The 21,601-nt window shown below is 41.7% G+C and overlaps 1 protein-coding gene across 1 annotated transcript in view; it reads right to left on the reverse strand.

Moving 5' to 3' along the window:
- scospondin (subcommissural organ spondin) overlaps positions 1-21,601 on the reverse strand; it is an 852,118-nt gene that overhangs the window by 188,845 nt on the left and 641,672 nt on the right. Inside the window, 5 exon segments of the mRNA XM_034168739.1 lie at positions 3,609-3,655; positions 10,175-10,329; positions 10,409-10,536; positions 15,318-15,488; positions 15,657-15,853. Of these exon segments, the coding sequence (XP_034024630.1) occupies positions 3,609-3,655; positions 10,175-10,329; positions 10,409-10,536; positions 15,318-15,488; positions 15,657-15,853 (698 nt within the window).

A 21,601-nucleotide genomic window follows, 5' to 3' on the forward strand; every position in this document is an offset into this window, starting at 1 on the left:
TTAACACACTAATCCTAAAATCACACAAAAATATAAAATCCAAGTAGAAAAACGTTTGGGTTTTTTTACTGTGAAAACCACAAACTTGTTTAATAAACCATTTTCAAAAATTAAAATGTAAATATAAATTGTATATTTCAAAAACATATTTACAAATGTAGCAAAAAACTAAGTTAAATATAACTATTTACATAAATGCAGGAAATGCTTCAGGTGTTTTTTTGTACAATTATTTACAAAACAGTCAGATTTTAGAATGTAAATATAAATTGTAATTTTCAAAAACATATAGTGCAGGAAATGTTAATGCTAAACTATTTACAAAGCAAGTGATTTGTGCCACTCAAATTCCTGTCCAACACAACACAGAGGGGCACATCGCAGGTCTGACATTTCCACGGTGTGTCACTGTTAGAGATTTTGTATACATGTTATCACTGTTAAACGTTTGTACATTTGCCTTCTTTCTCATGAGAACGGTGTTGTGCTGTTTTGCACTTCACCCTGAGAACGTATGTGTTATTCAACCTTTTTTAGCTTTGTCTTCTTTCTCATGAGAACGGAGATGTGCTGTTTTGCACCTGTCTTAATGCAATCCTGAGAATTCAATTTTGTTTTGACGTTTGTGATGTGGTGTTTAGTGTGAAGGAGTGTGGAAGACAGGACACTTCAGGCAGATGCAGAACAGCTGATACCTGCAACAGACGAACGAGATGTGCTGACCTGAAGTGTTCTTCCTTACAGCTGCACTTATTGACGTATGCGTTTATGTTATGGGAAGAAACTTGTCTTGCGTCATTACCCCCACCCTTAGGACAAGTTTCTTGTTTATGTGATGAGGGCGTCTCTTAATAAAAAGAGCGGAAAAGCAGGCCAGACTTTAGTGTAGCCTTGGTGTACAGCCTGGCCGCACTCCGCGCGTAATATTTGATTTTCTGTCTCACTGGTGTTTCTTGACTCTGTTTGTCTTGTTAAAGGTTTTAAAAATGTTTGGAGGAGAAAATACCCAACATTGACTGGGGGCTACGTCCGGGATCTCAACAACACCGGAGGTGTCCGGCGGAGGTCGTCAAGTCCAGACGTAAATCCTTGGCCAAGGTCTGATCGATCGATTGATCGTGTCTGCAATTGTCGACCACCGTTGGCATCGTCTGGTTGACGAGATTTTCCCGAAGAAGACAGACAGGAAGTCGAGTCAGTGAGTAAAATTTCTTTGTAAATAGTACTGAGTGAGTGGTGATCAGATCACATAAAACAGTTAAATTCCGCAAGCGATGATACAGAATCGCCTGTTAATGCAAAGCAGTTAAACTCTGTAAGGAGGGTGCGGACTCCTCTGTTTATATACGCGTACCGGTAGGGGATAAAAGTGATCACATAAAACAGTTAAACTCCGTAAGCGATGATACAGAATCGTCTGTTAATGAAACACAGTTAAACTCTGTAAGGAGGACGGACTCCTCTACGGTTGCGAGGGACGCAAGTAGTTAAATTCCGGAAGGAGGATACGGACTCCTCTGTTTTAATACGTACAGGAAATCCCGGGTAGAAATATGTGCACTGTAAAAAGGCAGTTAAATTTGGCAGGGACGGCGGAGTCCCCTAAGGCAGGACATTAGTTAAATTTCACGGGAGGGCGAGCTCCCCTGACATAAGAATACGCGTACGATTATTAAAAGTGTTTCTATGTGTAAATAGTGTTTTGTGTAAGTGTAAATAACTGTGTGAAAGTGTAATACTTTGGACAACGTTAGTGACAACCGTGCGTGTGGAAGCAGAGGCAAGTGATTCCGCTTCCTACGGGGAGGTGAAAGGAATCAACCACACGACGGTAAATTAATTGTCACGTCCAAAGAAAGTGTGAAAACTTCAGATTTAGAACACCCTAGGTGTGCCCCCGTCTGAAGTCCAAATTACAACAAGGGATAATAAAAATGGGGGGTAAGACGTCTATAAATAAGGAACATTTATCAACTGACGACTGGAAATTTATGGAAGAAAAAAAAATCCAAAACAACAAAAAATTGGAGACCTGGATAAATAAACATGACTTTGACGGACGACTGAACCTGATCAGCATACAAAAGCTGAAGAAGGAGTTAGAACGGGAACATAAAGGTGATGAGAAAAAGATGCAGAAAGTAGGGGCAGATTTAGTGGCATTTTGGAGGGAAGCAGAGAACAGACAGAAAGGAGCAGAGAAGCGACGATTAGAGAAGCAAGGAAAAGAAAGCTGTAGGTAAGGCAGAAGAAGATGTGATAATTCAGCACAGAGAGCCGAAACAGCCTCAACAATCACACGCTGGCTGGATCGTCGGTGACAACATTCTTACCATAGAGTGCCATACTGTTTGTATTTCTTCATAATTGATCTAAATAAAGTCCAAGACATATTCATGCCTTGGAAATGTTCATGTAGCCATCCCCTGACTTGTCTGAAGAAAACTTGTAATAAAACTCATTATTTAGAGGTATTATACCAGTGTTGCATTACTTATGCAACCCATCATCTTGGCTTTTAGATTTTTAATACATTTATATCAAGTTGTAGAGATTTGCTTTCAATTTGAGTTTAAGGAAGATCATTTTTTAAATTTTTAGTTTTTGTATTTTTTCGTATTTGAAATGGCATAAACAAATTAAAATGTGTGAAATACCAAGTGTTCCAATACTTGTGCAGGGCGCTGGTTAATACGAGGTCTGTGAGAAAAGTATCCGACCTTTTATTTTATGCAAAAAATATATGGATTTGATTCATATGTTTTTACGTCAGCCAAGCTTGAACCTTCGTGCACATGCGTGAGTTTTTTCACGCCTGTCGGTTGCGTCATTCGCCTATGGGCAGGCTTTGAGTGAGCACTGATCCACCCCTCTCGTCGTTTTTTCATTGCGAGGAAATGGCGGAATGATTTGGGCTTTGTTCCATCAGAATTTTTTCAGAAACTGTTAGAGACAGGCAGCTGGAAACCATTCGGAAAATTCACATGGCTTTTGGTGAAAATTTTATGGGCTTCACAGAGATTACGGAGTGTTACTACCACTTTAAGGACAGCCCACAATGGTGCACGGCGCGCCGTGCTCCGAGCCGCGATCGACAGGCAGAAACCACCATTTCATTTCTAAACGGATGGCTGTGTTGATCCGGGACCATCGTGTGCAATTTCTCTGGTTATCACAGGAGCTGGACATCAGCCATTTTCCGGCAGATTTCACTTTTAACAAGAGATTTTGTCATGGAAAGCTGCGCGGAGGCTTCGCGCGTCACGACGGATTCGCTGATGGAGCGAGACAAAGAACACCTCCATTTTGGAGTGTCAGAGGACAAGTTGGGACATGCCTACCTCAGCTTTCAGTGGCTTACCAGTCGAGTGAGCATAAGAGAAATTGTGGAGAGCTGGGCACTCAAAAATGGAGGTGACGTAAAAACATATGAATCAAATCCATATATTTTTGCATATAAAAAGGTTGGATACTTTTCTCACAGACCTCGTATGTATTATGGTCCTCACAGGTCAAACAAAGATTATGGTGTTTGCTTTATGAAGACGTGAGCTGTAAAGTAGAAGAAACGCTGTATGTGAGAACAACCATGGCACAACATCACTCACCATCACAAACCTCTGAGGTGCAGTTAAACGCTCCTCCTTGGCAAACACTAGACAGGGTCAGAAGAAACATAAAAAATGTGAAATGAGACAAGGGAAAAGTCTGATAAATTTGAGGCACAAAAACAGCTGATCCCTTCAGACTGTAGGAAATGACTTGTGGCCCACTTCCAAAAATGATTCACTACATATAAGACAATCCAGTACAGATACAGTATCACAGAACCACAGTGGATAAGGTGGTGTTGTTGGCTGACAATGACACAGAACTCAACTGAGATCCCAAAACACTTTTAAAGATTCAGCTCTGAGCTGAGTAGTGTTTTTAATTTCAATATATGATTGTCAAGTTAACTAATATCTTGCAGTATTTGCCATAAAGAAAACCATAGTTAAACTAATAATATGTTTGTGTTTCTAAATTTTTTCCACAAACCTATTGTTCACTGCTGCAAGCTTTCCTTTACACTTTTAGTGTCATAAAGTACCATCAAGTAAATCTAAAGAAGACCTGAACAAACTTACTTGATGATAATATCCAGAGTAATGACACTAGACTCCAACAACTTGTCAAAAGCTTGTGTGAGATATACATGGTAGTTTTATTGGCAGACATTAACGATATTAACAGGTCAGAAATCATGCAACCTTATGTAAGCTGTGAATCACATTATGTTTTGAATCCCTGAGCATGCTGCTATAGGACCCATTGTGTCTAAAGCAAATATTTCTTATGTGTTGAAGTAAAGCTCATAAATTTTCAATACCAGGACTCATATGACCATATCATATTTGCAGTTATACCCTGAACTGAGATGATAATGAAAAAACTAAGAGGCTCAAATAACAGAAACTTTACATAAACATCTTTGTCAGCAGACATGATATGTTGTGAATCCCCGACATGATAGGAGAGTAAAGTTATACAGATAACTTTTATTCAACAGTTTTTCAATAAGTGTTAATTAATATTTCCCTCTGGCAGATCCCGAGCAGCCGGGAAAGCAGGCCGACTGGGTGACTGTGAGGAGGAAGTGTAGCCCTAAACAGAAGCCCCGTGTACACCACCAACCCGTTCACATTTCTAACCGTTTTTCCCCACTCGGCGACACACCGCCGAGGATCAAACTCTGGTTATTGGCGACTCTGTTTTGAGAAATGTGAAGTTGGTGACACCAGCAACCATAGTCAGTTGTCTTCCGGGGGCCAGAGCAGGCAACATTGAAGGAAATTTGAAACTGCTGGCTAAGGCTAAGCGTAAATTTGGTAAGATTGTAATTCACGTCGGCAGTAATGACACCCGGTTACGTCAATCGGAGGTCACTAAAATTAACATTGAATCGGTGTGTAACTTTGCAAAAACAATGTCGGACTCTGTAGTTTTCTCTGGACCCCTCCCAATCGGACCGGGAGTGACATGTTTAGCCGCATGTTCTCCTTGAATTGCTGGCTGTCTGAGTGGTGTCCAAAAAATGAGGTGGGCTTCATAGATAATTGGCAAAGCTTCGGGGAAAACCTGGTCTTGTTAGGAGAGACGGCATCCATCCCACTTTGGATGGAGCAGCTCTCATTTCTAGAAATCTGGCCAATTTTCTTAAATCCTCCAAACCGTGACTATCCAGGGTTGGGACCAGGAAGCAGAGTTGTAGTCTTACACACCTCTCTGCAGCTTCTCTCCCCCTGCCATCCCCTCATTACCCCATCCCCGTAGAGACGGTGCCTGCTCCCAGACCACCAATAACCAGCAAAAATCTATTTAAGCATAAAAATTCAAAAAGAAAAATAATATAGCACCTTCAACTGCACCACAGACTAAAACAGTTAAATGTGGTCTATTAAACATTAGGTCTCTCTCTTCTAAGTCCCTGTTAGTAAATTATATAATAATTGATCAACATATTGATTTATTCTGCTTACAGAAACCTAGTTACAGCAGGAGGAATATGTTAGTTTAAATGAGTCAACACCCCCGAGTCACACTAACTGCCAGAACGCTCGTAGCACGGCCCGAGGCGGAGGATTAGCAGCAATCTTCCATTCCAGCTTATTAATTAATCAAAAACCCAGACAGAGCTTTAATTCATTTGAAAGCTTGACTCTTAGTCTTGTCCATCCAAATTGGAAGGCCCAAAAACCAGTTTTATTTGTTGTTATCTATCGTCCACCTGGTCGTTACTGTGAGTTTCTCTGTGAATTTTCAGAACTTTTGTCTGACTTAGTGCTTAGCTCAGATAAGATAATTATAGTGGGCGATTTTAACATCCACACAGATGCTGAGAATGACAGCCTCAACACTGCATTTAATCTATTATTAGACTCTATTGGCATTGCTCAAAATGTAAATGAGTCCACCCACCACTTTAATCATATCTTAGTTCTTGTTCTGACTTATGGTATGGAAATTGAAGACTTAACAGTATTCCCTGAAAACTCCCTTCTGTCTGATCATTTCTTAATAACATTTACATTTACTCTGATGGACTACCCAGCAGTGGGGAATAAGTTTCATTACACTAGAAGTCTTTCAGAAAGCGCTGTAACTAGGTTTAAGGATATGTTTCCTTCTTTATGTTCCCTAATGCCATATACCAACACAGTGCAGAGTAGCTACCTAAACTCTGTAAGTGAGATAGAGTATCTCGTCAATAGTTTTACATCCTCATTGAAGACAACTTTGGATGCTGTAGCTCCTCTGAAAAAGAGAGCTTTAAATCAGAAGTGCCTGACTCCGTGGTATAACTCACAAACTCGCAGCTTAAAGCAGATAACCCGTAAGTTGGAGAGGAAATGGCGTCTCACTAATTTAGAAGATCTTCACTTAGCCTGGAAAAAGAGTCTGATGCTCTATAAAAAAGCCCTCTGTAAAGCTAGGACATCTTACTACTCATCACTAATTGAAGAAAATAAGAACAACCCCAGGTTTCTTTTCAGCACTGTAGCCAGGCTGACAAAGAGTCAGAGCTCTATTGAGCCGAGTATTCCTTTAACTTTAACTAGTAATGACTTCATGACTTTCTTTGCTAATATATTTTAACTATTAGAGAAAAAATTACTCATAACCATCCCAAAGATGTATCGTTATCTTTGGCTGCTTTCAGTGATGCCGGTATTTGGTTAGACTCTTTCTCTCAGATTGTTCTGTCTGAGTTATTTTCATTAGTTACTTCATCCAAACCATCAACATGTCTATTGGACACCATTCCTACCAGGCTGCTCAAGGTGGCAGTAATTAAACCATTGCAGTAATTAAACCATTACTTAAAAAGCCATCACTTGACCCAGCTATCTTAGCTAATTATAGGCCAATCTCCAACCTTCCTTTTCTCTCAAAAATTCTTGAAAGGGTAGTTGTAAAACAGCTAACTGATCATTTGCAGAGGAATGGTCTATTTGAAGAGTTTCAGTCAGGTTTTAGAATTCATCATAGTACAGAAACAGCATTAGTGAAGGTTACAAATGATCTTCTTATGGCCTCGGACAGTGGACTCATCTCTGTGCTTGTTCTGTTAGACCTCAGTGCTGCTTTTGATACTGTTGACCATAAAATTTTATTACAGAGATTAGAGCATGCCATAGGTATTAAAGGCACTGCGCTGCGGTGGTTTGAATCATATTTATCTAATAGATTACAATTTGTTCATGTAAATGGGGAATCTTCTTCACAGACTAAGGTTAATTATGGAGTTCCACAAGGTTCTGTGCTAGGACCAATTTTATTCACTTTATACATGCTTCCCTTAGGCAGTATTATTAGATGGCATTGCTTAAATTTTCATTGTTACGCAGATGATACCCAGCTTTATCTATCCATGAAGCCAGAGGACACACACCAATTAGCTAAACTGCAGAATTGTCTTACAGACATAAGGACATGGATGACCTCTAATTTCCTGCTTTTAAACTCAGATAAAACTGAAGTACTTGGCCCCACAAAGCTTAGAAACATGGTGTCTAACCAGATCCTTACGCTGGATGGCATTACCCTGACCTCTAGTAATACTGTGAGAATCTTGGAGTCATTTTTGATCAGGATATGTCATTCAAAGCGCATATTAAACAAATATGTAAGACTGCTTTTTTGCATTCACGCAATATCTAAAATTAGAAAGGTCTTGTCTCAGAGTGATGCTGAAAAACTAATTCATGCATTTATTTCCTCTAGGCTGGACTATTGTAATTCATTATTATCAGGTTGTCCTAAAAGTTCCCTGAAAAGCCTTCAGTTAATTCAAAATGCTGCAGCTAGAGTACTGACGGGGACTAGAAGGAGAAAGCATATCTCACCCATATTGGCCTCTCTACATTGGCTTCCTGTTAATTCTAGTATAGAATTTAAAATTCTTCTTCTTACTTATAAAGTTTTGAATAATCAGGTCCCTTCTTATCTTAGGGACCTCATAGTACCATATCACCCCAATAGAGCGCTTCGCTCTCAGACTGCAGGCTTACTTGTAGTTCCTAGGGTTTGTAAGAGTAGAATGGGAGGCAGAGCCTTCAGCTTTCAGGCTCCTCTCCTGTGGAACCAGCTCCCAATTCAGATCAGGGAGACAGACACCCTCTCTACTTTTAAGATTAGGCTTAAAATTTTCCTTTTTGCTAAAGCTTATAGTTAGGGCTGGATCAGGTGACCCTGAACCATCCCTTAGTTATGCTGCTATAGACTTAGACTGCTGGGGGGTTCCCATAATGCACTGAGTGTTTCTTTCTCGTTTTGCTCTGTATGCACCACTCTGCATTTAATCATTAGTGATTGATCTCTGCTCCCCTCCACAACATGTCTTTTTCCTGGTTCTCTCCCTCAGCCCCAACCAGTCCCAGCAGAAGACTGCCCCTCCCTGAGCCTGGTTCTGCTGGAGGTTTCTTCCTGTTAAAAGGGAGTTTTTCCTTCCCACTGTCGCCAAGTGCTTGCTCACAGGGGGTCGTTTTGACCTTTGGGGTTTTTACGTAATTATTGTATGGCCTTGCCTTACAATATAAAGCGCCTTGGGGCAACTGTTTGTTGTGATTTGGCGCTATATAAATAAAACGGAATTGAATTGAAATTAAAGAAAAATTCACTGTAATCTACTATCATGGATATCACTTGCTATATTACTGCACACAAAGTAACACGTTTTGTGGTCAACAGGATGCAAGAACTGGAACCAAATCCTCATTGGTGTTCACTGGTACTTGCAAATAACAACTCTAAACACCATATGACACTCGAACAACCTCCAGGTGTCATCGTGCAACGTAAAGAAAGTAGCCAAGCAGTTTGGAGTGACCTCACATGGCTGTTTCTGGCTTTATTCACCAGGTAACACCAGTTTAGCACCATCTGCTGCTGAACATTTGTGGAAGACCTGATGATACATGGAAAAGTCTTTCAGAAATATCACAATTTGGTGGAATTCTAAAGCACAGGTTGCGTATCTTCTTCAATCAGCTTTGCTGTATTTAAATCTCTTTGATCAACTGCACACAAGAAAGGGGAATGTTATGATTAAGGACCCAACCCTCAAGTCTTGGTTCCGCCTGGTCCAGTCAGACAAAAACTGTAAAATTCCATCAGGTTCTGGATTTTAGGTTGGCACTAGCTTTATCTAAATTAGTCAATGCACTTGCCTTTTTTCATTTTATGTCACTTATCCAAGTACGGGTCGCAATGGCAGCAGACCAAGCAGCTCATTCCACACTTCCCTATCCTAGGCCAAGTCCTGCAAGTCTTCCTGGGGGATCTTAAGGTATTCCCAAACCATCTGGGAAACATAATCCCTCAAGCATGCCCTGGGTCTTCCCTGGGGCCTCCTCCCAGTTAGATATGCCTGGAAGACCTCCCTAGGAAAACAACCAGGGGTTATCTTCACCAGATGCACAGAAACACCTCAGCTGGCTCCTTTCGATGCAAAGAAGCAGCAGCTCTACTCTGAGTCCCGACAGCATTTTTAAAATGATATTTTTTCAGCTTGGCCATCTTTGAACATGCAACTCTATCACACATTATTTCTTGGCTGCTTGAGAGTTGTTCCATGACTACTGCATTTGTGATAATGTGCTAAATGTTTGTATCATAATTTCTCAGTGCATGGCCCTCTTGGTGCTGCACAGTGTTTCATCACAGCATTTTTATTTATAAAAAGTGCTGTGCAGATGTTCTATTTCTATGAAAATAAAATACAGACAGACAAGCTTACTTTACTTACTTTACTTTTGTGATAAACAACACAAAACTCACTACCACCAGTCTGCTTCAATAGCAAATTAGCGGAGCTGTTTTCTTCATCCCTGCAAGGCATACGTGTTTCAGGGGTATTTGGTACCATTGATGGTTCCAGTTCGAATGACATAAAACTCTAGACCCTGAATATAAAATGAGGGGTTTTTTGTTCAGCTGAATTTCCAAGGGGGGGGGTGTCTTACATTATGAGTAATATGGTACTTGATGGCATGTATACAATTCATCATGTGACTTCAGCCAGAAAGTAATATTGTTTAGCTTAAAGGTACTGTAACAAGTCATATACAGAAAGTACAACCTCACTCTTCACAGCATCACCTTGCTAACCCAATGTGTTTTGCAATAATACCATGTGTTGCAGAGGTGCTGAATGGTTGTTCCAGGTGGTAGCAGAGCTTGAGTGCTTTGCTCAGTGCTGACATTCCAACTTTGGTTGTCAAATAGCATGGAGAGGTAAGAACAGGGACAGTCTGCGTGCAGCACACAGGAGCCTGCATACAAAACCTGTGAGGAGACAGTGAAACTGCTCAATAATTAGAAAGCAAGGTTACACACACACACAAACACACACACACATACACACCTGTCCAGGGGGGCAGGTGCAGCCAGCAATGCATGGGCCGGGTAAACACTGAGTATGCGACCAAAGATCTTCACAGGTATGTGGACAGGAACCTAAACAATCACCAAAAACCTGGTTGCCAGGACACTCTGCAACACACATGCATAATTACGCAATTACATCTTCTCACACAGGTACTGTGTTTTAATCCAGATACATGTTTGCAGGTCATTTCATATATGCATACTGAAAAAACAAGTATTGACACAAAGGCAGCTTCTCAAATAACAGCAAGAACCATGACAACATGAACAAATAAAGCTTGAGTACACATTTTCACATTAACAATTTAATCAGCAAAGCTACAGATTCCTTTCAGGCTCAACACTCCACTACTCTGAGTATCTCTGAATTGATGTGCTGTGTTTAATTTACTCATTCATTGCAGCCCATTTTACTTTAACTTTCTTTTGTTCTGTTTTATCCTACTGTCAGCTCTTGAAGCTAATATTTCACATGAGAAATTAAGAAAGAGGCTGTTATTGTTGTTTAAAGGCAGAAATTAAGAGCAGGATAAAAGTGAGTGCAATTTTTCTTTAAAAAAAATTAGAAATGAAAGTCTGCTTAGATTCACTTCACATACAGACCAAGTTCAGGTACCCAGTGAAGACACCAGTGAATATTTCACAATTTATGATATGTTAAATGCAACATCTTTAATCTTGATGGGCTGATTCATGGTTATACCTTCAGTGACTAATCTCTTTCCAGTGTTGTGAAAATATTTTTCCCCACTTCCTTTCATCTAATTGATTATATTTGTGACATTTAATTATGGTCACACAAATTATAAAACAAAGACAACCTTAAAAAAAACAAGTATTACAAGTATAACATTACTACCAACTGGACCTGTGTTCAAAAGTCCTACATCCTGATTTATAGTTGATTAAATTTAATTGAATTTGGCATTACTGATTTGTGGCAGAGACGTAATGCATTAAGCAATGTAGGTGTTGCTTTGGAGAACCATGTTGGAAAAACAAGCTGAGCTGGAAGGCAAAGCTCTCAATTTTACACTGGAGTGACAAAATGTTCAATTCAACTCACCCTGTATGCTGATTCCACAATTCCCCATGGCCCCAGCCTGCTTGGAGGCCTCAGGTTTATGTCATCTTTCATTCTTTCATTGCAAGGAATTTAAATATTCCAAATCAGAGCTGCCACTGCTACGATGTGCATCACATGCTGTGCAGAGAGCACCAAAAGAGCCTCATAAATTATCTTTATAATCACAATTACGGCTGCACTATTGATCACTTTAAAATCAAACCCTTGTGTTTATAAATTCTTATTCTTGTGATATACATAAGGAAATAGCCTTCATAAACCGAGCTGTGGTCAGTGTGTGCTCCTACCATTAAACTTCAATATCTCCTCCATTGGATTCTGTACTTTGTGCAAATATTGTGAGAACGATGAAGTACGAGGGCTGTCCATAAAGTATAGGTCCTTTTTTTTTTTTCAAAAACTATATGGATTTCATTCATATGTTTTTACGTCAGACATGCTTGAACCCTCGTGCACATGCGTGAGTTTTTCCACGCCTGTCGGTGACGTCATTCGCCTGTGAGCACTCCTTGTGGGAGGAGTCGTCCAGCCCCTCGTCGGAATTCCTTTGTCTGAGAAGTTGCTGAGAGACTGGTGCTTTGTTTGATCAAAATTTTTTCTAAACCTGTGAGACACATCGAAGTGGACACGGTTCGAAAAATTAAGCTGGTTTTCTGTGAAACAGCTGATGAGAGATTCTGAGGTGATACTGTCGCTTTAAGGACTTCCCACGGAGCGAGACGTCGTGCAGCACTCCCAGGCGCCGTCGTCAGCCTGTTTCAAGCTGAAAACCTCCACATTTCAGGCTCTATTGATCCAGGACGTCGTGAGAGAACAGAGAAGATTCAGAAGAAGTGGTTTCAGCATTTTATCTGGATATTCCACTGTTAAAGGAGATTTTTTTAATGAAAGATGTGCGGACGGGTCCGCGCGTCGGGACGCAGCCGGCGCGGTGCGGCGGCACAGGAAGAACACCTCCGTGTTGATAACCATTTGTAAAATCCAGGCGGCTTTTGATGGCTTTCAGTGGAGTGTGTATAGTGATAGAAATTGTTTAACAGCTGGACATGTTCCAACTTGTCGTTAAGGCTTCCAACGGAGGTGTTTTTCCTGTGGCGGAGCGTCGCGGCGGCTGCGAGCCGACGCTGCAAATCCGCCCGCACGTCTTTCATTAAAAAAATCTCCTTTAACAGTGGAATATCTGGATAAAATGCGAAACCGACTTCTTCTGAACTTCTCTGTTCCCGCACGACGTCCTGGATCAATAGAGCCTGAAATGTGGAGGTTTTCAGCTTGAAAACAGGCTGACGACGGCGCCTGGGAGTGCTGCGCGACGTCTCGCTCCGTGGGAAGTCCTTAAAGCGACAGTATACCTCAAAAATCTCTCATCAGCCGTTAAAATTTTCACCGAAACCAGCTTAATTTTTTCGAACCGTGTCCACTTCGATGTGTCTCACAGGTTTAGAAAAATTATGATCAAACAAAGCGCCAGTCTCGCAGCAACTTCTCAGACAAAGGAATTCCAACGAGGGGCTGGACGACTCCTCCCACAAGGAGTGCTCACAGGCGAATGGCGTCACCGACAGCGTGGAAAAACTCACGCATGCGCACGAGGGTTCAAGCATGTCTGACGTAAAAACATATGAATGAAATCCATATAGTTTTTGAAAAAAATAAAAAGGACCTATACTTTATGGACAGCCCTCGTATAGACAGGCACAGAGGTTCCTGTAAAATATGAATATGAATAATAGTAGTGCTATGTGACTAAAAAGATTATCCATGTTTTGAGTATATTCTTATTGTTATATGGAAACAAGGTACCAGTAGATTCAGTAGATTCTCACAAATCCAACAAGACCAAGCATTCATGATTCATGCACACTCTTAAGGCTATGAAATTGGGCTATTAGTAAAAAAAAAAGTAGAAAAGGGGGTGTTTCCACTGTTGTTTAACTGACCAGCAAAATAAGAGAGCTAAAACCCCAATTCCAACAAAGTTGGGATGTTGTGTAAAATGTAAATATAAACAGAATACAATGATTTGCAAATTCTCTTCAACCTATATTCAATTGAATACACCACAAAGACAAGATATTTGATGTTCGAACTGATAAACTTTATTGTTTTTGTGCAAATATTTGCTCATTTTTAAATGGATGCCTTAAACACATTTCCAAAAAGCTGGGACAGTGGTATGTTTACCACTTTGCAGGTGGAATTCTTTCCCATTCTTGCTTGATGTATGACTTCAGGTTGTTCAACAGTCCCGGGGTCTCCGTTGTCGTATTTTGCACTTCATATATGCCCCACATTTTCAATGTAGCGATGAACTGTGTTAACTGACAATGGTTTTCTGATGTATTCCTGAGCCCATGCGGTAAGATCCTTTACAGAATGATGTCAGATTTTAATGCAGTGCCACCTGAGGGATCGAAGGTCACGGGCATTCAATGCTGGTTTTTGGCCTTGCCGCTTACGTGCAGAAAGTTCTCCAGATTCTCTGAATTTTCTGATTATATTATGGACCATAGATGATGGAATCACTAAATTCCTTGCAACTGAACGTTGAGAAACATTGTTCTTAAACTGTTGGACTATTTTTTCATGCAGTTTTCACAAAGTGGTGATCCTCACCCCATCTTTGCTTGTAATAGCTGAGCCTTTTGAGGATGCTCCTTTTATACCCAATCATGACACTCACCTGTTTCCAGCTCACCTGTGGAATGTTCCAAACAGGTGTTCTTTGAGCATTCATCAGCTTTCCCAGTCTTGGAATTGGAGTTGTATACATGGCACCTGCAGGTCATACTGGCAGGCTTTGCGGTGCCAGATCCATCTCGATGTTCCCTTGTATGCGCTTAAAATCGTTTGCTGCCATGTGAATATGTAAATTGTGGTCAGATGGTCCTCAGACTGCACATGGACCACCGTCGGTTCAGTGTCCCATCTCGACCACACCCAGAGAGTTTGAACATGTGCATCACACTCGGGCAGTCGGCCAATTTTGACCAACTGTGTTGACTTCCGCAGATGGCTGTCAGAATGTTTTGGAACTGAAATCTGACACTTTTCAGATGTGCGCCGACTATGTGTGACGGGAATATAACCAATCACTACTCCCTGCAGAGTTTTAGGGCTTAGAAATGCATGGGAAAAGTAATACTGAACTTCAACCTTTATCTCACAAGAAAGGAATGAGCTTACTAACATATCTATTTTATTTCTTTCTGTAGCCCAATATATTAAAGGATTTTACACTGCATTTTTCTTTCTGTGAAAAAAAACAGACATCAAAAAGGTGGCTCTTATTTAAGGACAAAGGCAGCAAATGTTGTACATGGTGGTTGTAGTGCATTTCTCTCTGAACATCTGAGTAAAATGGGACATTGTTCAGAAGAACAGAGTACTTTTATTTAAAAAAGTACTGAAGTTGGAGATGAGAGGGGGAACATATAAAGAAGTGGAGAAAATGATAGGATGCTCAGCTAAAATGATCTCAAATGATTTAAAATGTCAACCAAAACCAGAAAGACATGGAAGATAATGGAAAACCACTATTCAAATGGATTGAGAAACAGCCAGAATGGCAAACACTCAGCCAATGATCAGCTCCAGGGTGATCAAAGAAGGTCCAAAGTTACATGTGAGTTCTACGTCTATGTGAAGCCAAACTATGAGCAAGACGCCCTGCAAAATCCCATTTTTGAAAAAAACAAAAAACAAAAAAACAAAAGAGTTTTCAGGAACTACTGCATGCTGCAACATCACAAATGTTCTTTATGAATGAGCACTTTCCACCAATTTGTCAGTGTATTACCAGGCAGGCAGCTGTTGGTGTTACAGACAGTGTGCTGTTCAAGTGGTCCCACACAGGCGATCCCACCAGGCTCTGGTTCCTGAAGAATCGTCTTGTTCCGACCGGACGACCCACCACCACATGTTGTGCTGCACTCACTCCATGGTGACCAATCACTCAGCAAACATCCCACTACAGACACAGAGGGAGGACAGAGATCAACAACTGACAGGCAACAACAAAGCAGTTAAAGATTTTAGCAAGCCAAATGTGCTCGTTTGACACAGGGAGAAATAAATACCTGAGCCATACAGCTTTCAGACATTTGTAAATATCTTAATATGGGCACTGTCATCTGACCTGGACAGAGGGGTAGGTCACAGATCTCTATCTGCTTGGTGTCAGCGCAGGCCGGGCTTTTCTCTGTGTCCTGGCAGGAACGTGTCCTTGTCCGATGACCACTCCCACATGAAACTGAGCAGGTGCTCCATGTGCTCCAGGGTTCGTACACAGGGCAGGAAAGTTCAGTGCACACCAAAGTGCCATTCTCACACACACTACAGATGGAATGATGATGTGTGAGGTGATGGGAGGGGATGATGAGAAGAATATTGTTACAGCAAGACAAACAGTACGGGTATACAGCATATTGATCAAAACACCAACGGTGTAACTGTTACATTGTAAAGCTGATTCACTATGGTTGATATACCTAAAGAAACAAAATCAAGTGCTTTCTACACCTGAGTTTCAACATGTGCAATTCATTTCATATGTGCATATGACCATATCTCAACAATCTGCAGCCAGTCTGCTCTGTGTGAGCCTGATCCCGTCAGATCTCAGAGGCTAAGCAGTGCAGGACCTGGTTAGTACTTGGATGGGAGACCTCTTCGGAACACCGGGGCTGTGTGTGTTTCCCCAGGTAAAACTGGAGTTGCGTCAGGAAGGGCATCCGGCATAAAACTTGTGCCAAATACCAATGTGGATCTGGCTGAATCCACTGTGGTGACCCCGAACAAAACGGGAGCAGCCGAATGAAGAGCAACAACCACATCTCAACAATCTATGGTGCACGCTATAAAGGCATACACAAAAGTGCACTTGTAGCACGTCCAACTTTACTTTGCTATGGTGGAAAATCAAATAAACCTGTGTGCACTTAAACCTGGTGTGTTGCCATGGTTTTCTGGTTATACGTTTCAGAATTGAAATCTAGTGCACTGCTATTTCAGCAACAGACTCAAGTGAGCATTAACAGATCCGGGCGCAATGCATCAAGTGTCATGGTCTGGTGTCTGTGGGGTATTTTGTTATGTTTTATTTAGTATTTATTTCTTGTGTGTTTTTGTCTGTGTAATTTTGGTTGGTCTGTTTGCATCCTCTGTTTGCACTCTCTCGTCTTTCAGTGTGGGTTTGATTTAGCTGTGTCTGGTCCCTTTGTTTGCCATGCCTTCTTCCTGCTTGTTCTCCTGCACCGGTGTCTGATTATCTCTGATCGCACCTGCCTCTCATTCTCTGCATGTCCCTGCCAGATGGTTTGTGCGATATGCCTGCATTTCCAGCTTTCTTGTCCCAGTGTCCTTGTTCCTCATTTTTGTCCAGCCGTGTACCAACCACCTGCCTACTTTTTGACCTCACCTCTTGTCTCATGTTTTGGACACTGTTATGGGCTTTTCACACCGGAAGCATTGAGGCCATCAAACGCGTCACAGGTTGGTCTAAAAACCATTCTTTTCAATGAGATGCTTTGCGCTTTTGACACGAACCAGCTAGGAAACCAACTAAAGCCTTTTGAAAAACTGCTCTTGTGTTTGAGTCCTGCATTTGTGTCCTGTGTGATATAAAATGATTCATTTATGACTTACAGATAGCCTGCCTAAAACCTTTGCATCTAAACTCTCCAAGTCTGTATTAAAAATGCTTCCATGTAAACTTGCAGCTGGATAAACACACTGTCTCTGCCTGGTGTCCTCCCTTTTTTCCTCCCTAGCAGAAACTGTGATAACATTCATTGCTCAGCAAGCATTTCATGGGAAAAGTTGAAATGTATTCATGTGTATATGTCTGCTTGCTGTGCCCCCGCTCTAGTTGGTGTACAAAAGAGCACCTTCAGAACTGCTCTGAGCACAGACTTATTCAAAATCCTGCTGTATTTATTTTGACTTTGCGTGTGTCTTGAGGCCTTGAACTAAAAACCTGTTATTTTGACAATATGTCAATTCATCTGATTTTTCATTTCCACAAACAGCCTAAGACAGTCCCTTTTTGTGTCCACATCTGCCTTGTCCAGTCTGACAAGACAGTGTTATTGCTACTTCATAAAACCACATATTTGCATTGGACTGTTCGTTTGACTCTCAACATTTATCTAAACATTTGACTTCAGCAATTTGTGATTTTATATTAACTGATATTTTATCAGTTATTTATCTTATCAACTGATAGTGCCTTAACATTAACAAAAATAAAAATTGATACCAGTAAAGCTGCACCTACTGTTCATTAAGTCACCAATATCACTTTTAGTTCTCAGGAACACTGATTTGGGGTTAAATTTGATTCTTATTCACTTATATAAATGATTTTTCTGTCCAGTTCTGATTCAGCATTTGTGAGATACTAACAATTTACATGAAGAGCAAAACAACACACAAACCTTTTCACATCAATATTTGACTTCTACGAGCATGTTAAATGTTCATCATATTTTCCTCCACATGAATATTTCATACCCATAAAACAGAACAAACCATAAAATGCAGATTTAGCAGGTTAGCTCAATAAATAAACAGATCAAGTTTGCATGGAGTCTGTTTGAAGTACATTAGTCCTAAAGACAGATTTTGATTTGTGTAAAATAACTGTAATGACATCAACTGGCAGAAAATTCTGTCAAAAATATGATAAAATAAGATCAATTGAGATTGTTAGCTTTTCCATATAAACAATGATTAAAAAAAAACTTGGGTTGGCATTTTGGTCCTTTTGAATTTATTCCTGATTAACTTTAAATCATCTCCCTGCAGCAGAACAATGTTTCCATCCATTTGGTGGCAATTTCAACATGACATGGACTGTAAAATCTGTAACTGTGTTTGTCATTGGCTGCTGTGCCACCACTGGACTGAGTGGTGGCACATTACATTTATCCTTCAGTCTCAGATCAGGCAGTGAACATGATAAAATGAGACCTAAGATCCACTGTGGTGTCTCCTCAGAGATGTTTCCAAACAATTTTACAAATATGAACATCAACAATCAGAATCAGAAGAATCGCCTTTATTGTCATTGTAATTTGCATTACAAGATTTGAGTGCAACTCCAAAAAGGTGCTTTCTGTGGTGCGAGTAATTTTTAGCCAAATAAAAGATAGTGAAATTTAACGGTAAATTATTCAGAGTATATGTACAACTAATATAAACATAAGGTAAAATAAAATAAAATAAAATGAAATGTGGACCAAGTAAAATGTAAAACGAGAATTATATACAACTGTGGAATCATACTGCACGGGAAAATTGCACATGGTTTACAGATATTGCACAAGAAACTTGAAGGTGTGGATTAGAGTGATTTGTTATTGTTCAGTGCAGTGATCACTCTGGGGAGAAAGCTGTCCCTGAGTCTGTTTGTCCTAGTTTTGATTGACCTATACTGTCGGCCAGAGGGTAGAAGGTCAAACAGGTGGTTGCTGGGGTGGGATGTGTCTTTGCAAATGCTGGAAGCTCTGCTGAGGTAGCGAGAGCTGGTAATGTCTTCCAGGCTGGGCAGAGAGCAACCAGTGATCCCCTGGGCCGTTTTGATCACCCTCTGCAGCGCTCTCCTGTCTGCTGCTGTGCACCCCCATACCACACTGTGATGCAGTACGTCAGGATGCTCTCGATGGTGGCTCTGTAGAACAACACCAGCAGCTTCTCCTCCAGATTGTTTCTCCTGAGCACCCTCAGGAAGTGGATTTGCTGCTGGACTTTCTTCACAACCACTGTGGTGTTGGCAGTCCAGGAGAGGCTGTCAGAGAGCTGCACTCCCAGGAACCTGATGGAGCTGACCCTTTCCACACAGTCCCCTTGGATGTAGAGTGGGGCTGGGTCAGCCCTGTTCTTCCTGAAGTCCAGGATTATTATTTTGTTTTTGTGGTGTTCAGCGGCAGGTTGATAGCTGAACACCACGCTGTCAGTTGATTTACCTCGTCTCTGTAGTCAGTCTCATCCCCCCCTGAGATGAGCCCAATCATGTTGGTATCATCCGCAAACTTTATGATGGTGTTTAATAGGGATGTAATTTGTACAACAACTCATGATTCAATTCGATTCCGATTCTTGGGGTGACGATTCGATTCAGCATCGATTTTCGATTCAAAGAGCTCTGAGAAATAGTTATATTACTTAAAAAATGTTTATGTTTAAGAAAATGCAGCTTTACAAGATTAATCAAGTGATTCTAGATGTAAATTTACTTATCTGCTTTGCTCGTTCAGAGTTGGCTGGCAGTTTAGCGAAGCTCAGTAGTTGGCAGAGACCGCTGCTCCCCTCTTTTAGCTCCGGGTGATGGCGTCGCATGTGGGCTTGCGGATTTGAAGTGTTTCCAAAGTACTTGACTTTCATTTTGCAGATTTTGCACACTGCATAAGTCATGTCAAGCTCCTTCTTATGCAGCAAATAATAAAATCTAAAATGTGCCCAAACATTTGCCTTCAGCAAAGACGGTGCTGGCTAAATTAGCTCTTCGTCCGCCATACTAAGGTGCAGCTCACGAATGTTTGAAGCACGTCGGACCCTCCCCTCGCGGGGACGCTGTAGTATGGAAGCCATTGCCTGACAAACACTACACACAGCAAGTAAGCAAGAAAATGTAAAAAAAAAAATAAAAAATGCTTTTTGAAAATTGATTCTTGGACATTTTGGATCAATTCAGAATCATAATAAATAAGAATCGCGATTTGGACATGAATTGATTTTTTCCGGCACCCCTAGTGTTTGTGGGATGGGTCGGAGAGCAGTCGTGCATGTAAAGGGTGAACAGGAGGGGGCTCAGTACACAGCCTTGAGGGGAACCGGTGCTGAGTGTGATGGTGGAGGAAAGGTGGGGGCCAAGTTTCACGGACTGTGGGCGGTTTGTGAGGAAGTCCTTGATCCACTGGCAGATGGGGGTGGAGATGCCCAGATGTGTCAGTTTCTAGACCAGGATGTCCGGGATGATGTGGTTGAAAGCTGAGCTGAAGTCCAGCAAGAGCATCCTCACATAGCTCCCCTGGTGCTCCAGGTGGCTAAGTGCGGTGTGGAGAGCTGTGGTGATAGCATCCTCTGTCGAGCAGTTTTCCCTGTAGGCAAACTGGTGGGGGTCCGGAGTGGGAGGCAGACAGGCTCCGATGTGCTGAGAGACCAGTCTTTCAAAGCACTTCATGACCACAGGCGTAAGTGCAACAGACCTGTAGTCATTTATGCTCTCCACTGCTGACTTCTTTGGGAGTGGAATGATGGTGGAGGATTTGAGGTAGGGTGGAATGATGGCCTGCAACAGGGACAGGTTGAAGATGCAGGTGAAAACTCCAGCCAGTTGGTTAGCACACGCTTTAAGTACCTTTCCAGGTACACCATCAGGGCTGGCCGCCTTCCTGGGGTTCACCGCCTTCAGCACACATCTCACTTCCTGAAGTGTTAGCGTGCTAGTGCTGGAGGGTGGTGAGTGTGGAGTTACTGCTGGTCTGTCTGTTTCGAAGCGGGCAAAGAAGCGGTTCAGCTCCTCTGCCAGCAGGGCGTCAGACCTAGCATTTCCTGGGTTGCTGCTTCTGCAGTTGGTTGTATGATTTATTCCCTGCCACATCCTTCTGGGGTCATTTACATTGAAGTGGTCCTCTAGCTTTTCCTTGTAGGCAGCCTTGGCCTCTCTGACGCCTCTTTTCAGATCGGACCTGGCCGCGCTCTACAGGGCCCTGTCCCCTGAATTAAAGGCAGGGTTGCAGCTTTTTAATAGGGACTGGACTGCACTGTTCATCCAGGGCTTCTGGTTTGGAAAAACCCTGACCCTTTTGTTGATGGTGACAGTGTCAACACAGTTCTTAATGTAAGAGAGAACGGTGTTGGTGTAGTTCTGAAGATTGTGGCTGGAAAATAAATCCCATACAATCCGTGAGAAGCAGTCCTGTAGCTGGGAGAGCGCTCCCTCAAGCCAGGTTTGGATTGTCTTCTGTTGTGGCTTTGCTCGCCTCAGCAGGGGAGTGTAAGTGGGGGTGAGGGGCAGGCAGAGATGGTCAGATCCAGCGAGATGGGGAGGGGAGTGACATACTGGACGAACTTAGGGAG

This window comes from Thalassophryne amazonica, chromosome 1 (genome assembly GCF_902500255.1).
Source record: "Thalassophryne amazonica chromosome 1, fThaAma1.1, whole genome shotgun sequence".
In the NCBI taxonomy this organism is placed as follows: domain Eukaryota; kingdom Metazoa; phylum Chordata; class Actinopteri; order Batrachoidiformes; family Batrachoididae; genus Thalassophryne; species Thalassophryne amazonica.